Below are 5,385 nucleotides of genomic sequence, written 5' to 3'. Positions count from 1 at the left end.
TATTTACTGTTAGATATAGATGGAATATCTGATGTCCCTGTCCCCAAATGGTCTCAATTCACTGAGGTCTGATATTGGCAATGAAATTCTACAATATAAATAGTGTGATGACACAACTTTTGATTACACTTTAAGTGTGATCACTCAGCCGATTGTCAAAGACCCTACTCTGCTGCCACTGATCCAACAAAAATTTACTGAGTGTCTGTTGTGTGTCAGCTACTCTTGGGTTACTGTGGTTAACAAAATAGATATGACCTGCACTCTCAAGAGACTCACCATAGAGCAGGAGGTAGTGTAAAAAGTAAATTAATATAAAAGTATAGATTATAGCAAGAGTCCTAAAGGAAATAGAGCAATTCTGTTTATAATATTGGGCAGAAAGAGGCTATAGAAGGCAAAACTCTCCAGGAAGATATCTTTGATGAGGTCATATTGATGCTGAAACCATGAAAAGTAAGATCCATCAGTGAAAGAATGCAAATGCAAGCAGGAAATGCAGAGAGACAGAGACAGAAGAGAGAGAACATTGCATAAGCACTAAAGTGAAAAGAACTTAGCATATTCAAGGAGCTGAGGACTAGCAGATGGAGAAGCAAGAGATACCTTAAGAGGATTGCACAGAAACGAGATCATCAATGACCTTACAAACCAGAGTAGGAGGCTTGAATGCCATTCCAAGGGTAATGGAACCATAGCTTTAAAAGGAGCAAGGATTCTCACGTTTGATTCAAAGACACTCTTGCTCTGTTTTTACGTTGGACTTTGGAGACTGTTTTGTTGAGTTTAGAATGAGAAGAAAGCAGAAAAATATGAAGTTCTCTATAGCTCAAGGTGGCATTATGCTAGAGAGTGAGGAAACAGGCAAGAGCGGAACAGAATATTTTTGATTTCAGTATTAATTATAGTGATCCCTGTTTACCTCACATGAAACCCAGATGGTGCATGAGTGTCTTCTGTTCATTAACTCAGATCATGTAAAATCGCCTTGTTTCCATGGAGTTGTTAATCATAAATGCCTTTGCTCTTGGATGACTACTATATCAAGATACTGACAGCAGCATAATAAGGACGTATGGATGATGTCTAGAGTAACAAAACACTGGGAGTCCTGCACAGTCATTGAATAACCTATGCCTCCACTTGCATTCTCGATTAACAGGTAACAAAATAGAATTGTGGCTCAGCTAACATGTTCACCGCACCCCCTTCTAGCTCATACTGACAGTCCTTTTTTCCAATCTACCTTCTTTCATTTTTCACAAATACCAGGACATAGTCAGGAATCAATAGTCAGGAATCAAAGATGAGGAATTATACAGCACTAACAACGTTCATCTTGCTGGGACTAACAGATGATCCAAATCTACAGATATTCCTATTTATTTTTTTGTTTCTAACCTACTTGTTGTGTATTTTTGGGAACCTGGCCATCATCATTCTCACCTTGGTGGATTCTCACCTCCAAACACCCATGTACTTTTTCCTCCGGAATTTCTCTGTGCTGGAGTTCTCTTTTACAGCTTTCTGCATTCCCAGATTCCTGTATGCAATGGCGACTGGGGACAATACTATAAGCTATAATGCATGCTTCACTCAACTGTTTTTTGTTTTCTTCTTCAGTGTGACTGAGTTTCTTCTCCTGACAGCCATGTCCTATGACCGCTACGTGGCCATCTGCAAACCCCTGCATTACATGACCATCATGAGCAACAGAGTCTGCATCAGGATCCTCATGGGGTGTGTCATGCTCACTCTAATCATCATCACCCCACCATTTACTCTGCTCTTTGATTTCGAGTTTTGTGACTCTAACATCATAGATCACTTTGCCTGTGATGTAGGGCCCATGCTAAAGATCACTTGCAACGACACAGAGTTTTTGGAGCACTTTGTCTTCATCTTGGCTGTGCTGACGCTTCTGTTCACATTAGGGTGTGTGATTACATCCTACACACACATTATCAGGACCATTCTCAGATTCCCTTCTGCTCAGCAGAGGAAAAAAGCTTTTTCCACTTGTTCTTCTCACATAATTGTGGTTTCCATCACTTATGGAAGCTGCGTCTTCATGTACATTAAGCCATCTGAAAAAGAAGGTGTGGCTATGAATAAGGTGGTGGCATTGCTCATAACCTCAGTTACTCCAGTCATGAACCCCTTCATTTACACCCTGAGGAACAAGCAGGTGATACAAGCTTTCAAAGACATGACCAAAAGGATTGCAAACATCTCGAAGACATAAAGGCCTAGTAGGTTAAAATAACAAATCATAAAACAATGCTTTATTTGTGTTTCATTATCCACTTACTCTACTTTAGTCATGCTTTTTATGTGACACATCCCATTTCAGCTAAATGCAGAGTACATGTCTGATTCACATGATAGTAATCTTCCTTAGTTCATTCTTTTCCCAGAAATGCATAGGAGTAAATTTTCATAAGCATTTATAAGACAGCTGTGAATACTCACTGAACCATGAAATGTCAACAGCATCACTATACCGACTTGTTGACTATTCTTGCAGTGATGAATATGACCTGACAAGCGGCTCAAAATTCACAGGAACAACAGCCATTGCTGTCTATGTCTGCAGGATAGACCACGTGGTTGCCCTGTTTGAAAAAACTCCTCATTTTGCGCTTCCCGCTTTCCACAGAGCTATACATGTTTACTAAAATCTTCCTCAGATTCCTTTTGCTTAAAACTTGTACAATATCTTGTGATAAAAGTCCAAATTCCATCTTGATAGGATTTCATGTTCCTGTCATCGTTGTGGGTGCACCTGTGTAAATCTTTGTGCCTTTGTTGCTCTTTTCAGAAAGCTTAATAGGCCTCAAGGAGTTAATGGCATGGACAAATTATAAAGGACAGCTTACATCAAATTGTGTTCTCATCCAGATTATTCACTACTGTTTTTAAATTAGTTTCTAAATGTGCTGAAGCTTCTGAGTTTACCACAATCTCATTTGCTGAGTTTTGTTCTTGCTGCGAGGGCACTGGGGCCCTTGTCCAGGAAGTCATCCCTCACACCCATGTCTTGGAGTGTTTCTCCTACAGTTTCTTCCTGTGACCTCATAGTGTCAGGTGTTTGATCCGTCTTGATTTGATTTTGTGTATGGTGAGAGATATGGATTTACTTTCATTCTTTGACATACATACATCCAGTTTCCATATGAATGTTCAGATTGTTTTTCTAATTCTGTCAAGAGTGTCATTCTAGAGTGCTTTAGTTAGTATAGACATTCTAATGATACTGATTCTTCTTTTTTATTCATTTTTGGTGATTTCATTTATTTGGGAAGCAGAGTTACACACACACACACACACACAGAGAGACAGAAAGATTCTTCCATTCTTTATTTCATCACTCACGTGGCTACAATGGCCAGAGTTGAGCTGATCTGAAGCCAGGAGCTAGGAGCTTCTTCTGGGTCTCCCACACAAGTATAGGGGCCTAAACAGTTGCGCTGTCTTTCACTGCTCTCCCAGGTCATAAGCAGGGAGCTGGATCTGAAGAGGAGCAGCCGGGACATGAACTGGCACTCATATGGCATGCTGGCGCTGCAGGTAGACGCTTAGGCTACTGTGCCACAGTGCTGGCCCTGACATATATTCTTCTAATCCATGATCAAGGAACGTCTTTCCATTTTTTGTGCCTTTGATCATTTCTTTTTTTAAAAAAAGATGTATGTATTTATTTGAAAGGCTGAGTTACAGAAAGTTCTATCCTGTTAAATATTTTGGAATAGTTTTGAAAAATATTGGAGATAGTTCCTCTTTAAATATTTTGTAGGATGTAGTAGTAAAACTACTAGATCTTGCACTTTTCCTTGATGGGAGACTTTGATTACTAGTTCAATCTCATTGTTTGTTACATTGTTTGATAAGTTATAAGTATCCAAGAATTTATCCATTATTTTCAAGGTTTTCCAATTTATCAGCATATAGCTTTTCATATTCTTTATAATCCTTTGTGTTTTGGTAGTGTCAGTTGCAATGTCTTTTTTTTTCATTTCTAATTTTATTTATTTGAATTTTTCTTCTTTGTCTTTGTTAGTCTTGGTAGAGTTTATTTATTTTGTGTATCTTTTCAACAAATCAGCTTTTCTCTTGAACTTTTAAAATTGTTTTTATGTTTGAGTTTCATTTATTTCTGCTCTGATCCTTATTATTTCTCACCCTCGTTGAATTTGGGTTTGATTTGTTCTTGTTTTTCTAAGTCTTTGAGATGCATCATTAGATCTTTGATTTGAGGCATTTTTCTTTTTGTAGTATAAGTGCTTACTATTATACATTCCCTCTTAATACTGTTTTTGTTGGATCTTATAGGTTTTGACATGTTGTGTTTTCATTTTCATTTATTTAAAAAAAGCTTTTTAAACCTATTAATTTCTTAATGACCCATTGATCATTCAATAGCATATTGTTGGGGCCTGCGCTGTGGCATAGCAGGTAAAGCTGCTGCCTGCAGTGCCAGCATCGCCTATGGGCGCCAGTTTGAGGCCTGACTGCTCCACTTCTGATCCAGCTCTCTGCTCTGGCCTGGGAAAGCAGTAGGAGATGGCCCAAGTTCTTAGGCTCCTGCACCCATGTGGGAGACCTGGAAGAAATTCCTGGCTCCCGGCTTCAGACCAGCACAGCTCTGGCCATTGAGGCCAATTGGGGAGTGAACCAGCAGATGGAACACCTTTCCCTCTCTCTCTCTCTCTCTGTGTCTCTCTCTGCCTCTCCTCTCTCTGTGTAACTTTTTCAAGTAAATAAATAAATCTTTAAAAAGCAGCAAAAATAGCATATTGTTAAATTTCCAAGTGTTTATGAGTGTTCCATTGTTCTTGTTGTTGATTTCCAGTTTTATTCCTTTATGACAATATATATGGTATGATTTCAATCTTTTTAAACTTACTGAGACTTGATTTCTGGCCTAATATGTGATCTAACTTAAAAAATGTTCATCTGCTGGTGAGAAGAATGTATATTCTGTAGCCTTGGATGAAATGTCCTCTAATGTCTGTTAAGTCCTTTTACTCTATAGAATGTTTCAGCTCCTATGTATCTTTACTGATTTTATGTCTGTACGATCTGTCCGTTGAAGACAGTAGGGTGTTGAAGTCACTCACTATTCTTGTATTGGAGTCTATCTGTCCTTTAAGGTATCTATCTAGGTGGTCTTGTGTTGGGTACACATATGTTTATGATTGTTATATCTTCTTAATGCATTGAGCTGTTTATCACAATGCATTGTCCTTCTTTATCTTTTTTCTGGAGTTTTTGACTTAAAGTCTGTTTGAATCTGAGATCAGGATAGCTACTTCTATTCGTTTTTGTTTTCCATTTCCTGATATGTCTTTTTTCCAGCCTTTACTCTCAGTCTATGTGGTCTTT

The 5,385-nt window shown here is 38.5% G+C and overlaps 1 protein-coding gene across 2 annotated transcripts; it reads left to right on the top strand.

The window, feature by feature from the left end:
• Positions 1-291: 291 nt before the first annotated feature.
• LOC127491027 (olfactory receptor 6C2-like) lies at positions 292-3,297 on the top strand. 2 transcript variants are annotated; one of them, XM_070053171.1, is made up of 2 exons: positions 292-2,224; positions 2,662-3,297. In XM_070053171.1, exons 1-2 carry the CDS (start codon positions 1,307-1,309, stop codon positions 2,791-2,793), a joined length of 1,050 nt encoding a protein of 349 aa, XP_069909272.1. In that variant the 5' UTR covers positions 292-1,306; the 3' UTR covers positions 2,794-3,297. The 2 variants fall into 2 exon arrangements, with proteins under 2 accessions (XP_069909272.1, XP_069909273.1); XM_070053172.1 differs by lacking the exon at positions 2,662-3,297 and having other exon boundaries at positions 292-2,251.
• The last annotated feature ends 2,088 nt before the right edge of the window (positions 3,298-5,385 follow it).

The sequence above is a fragment of the Oryctolagus cuniculus genome, chromosome 11 (genome assembly GCF_964237555.1).
Source record: "Oryctolagus cuniculus chromosome 11, mOryCun1.1, whole genome shotgun sequence".
NCBI lineage: Eukaryota > Metazoa > Chordata > Mammalia > Lagomorpha > Leporidae > Oryctolagus > Oryctolagus cuniculus.
This window is presented reverse-complemented; position numbering and strand designations above follow the sequence as displayed.

Excerpts from the sequence above, each read along its gene's own strand:
- LOC127491027 (XM_070053171.1), top strand. The coding sequence starts at position 1,307 with ATGAGGAATTATACAGCACTAACAACGTTCATCTTGCTGGGACTAACA. Across the intron at positions 2,225-2,661 it reads AAGACATGACCAAAAGGATT|CTATACATGTTTACTAAAAT; the intron begins GCAAACATCTCG and ends CTTTCCACAGAG.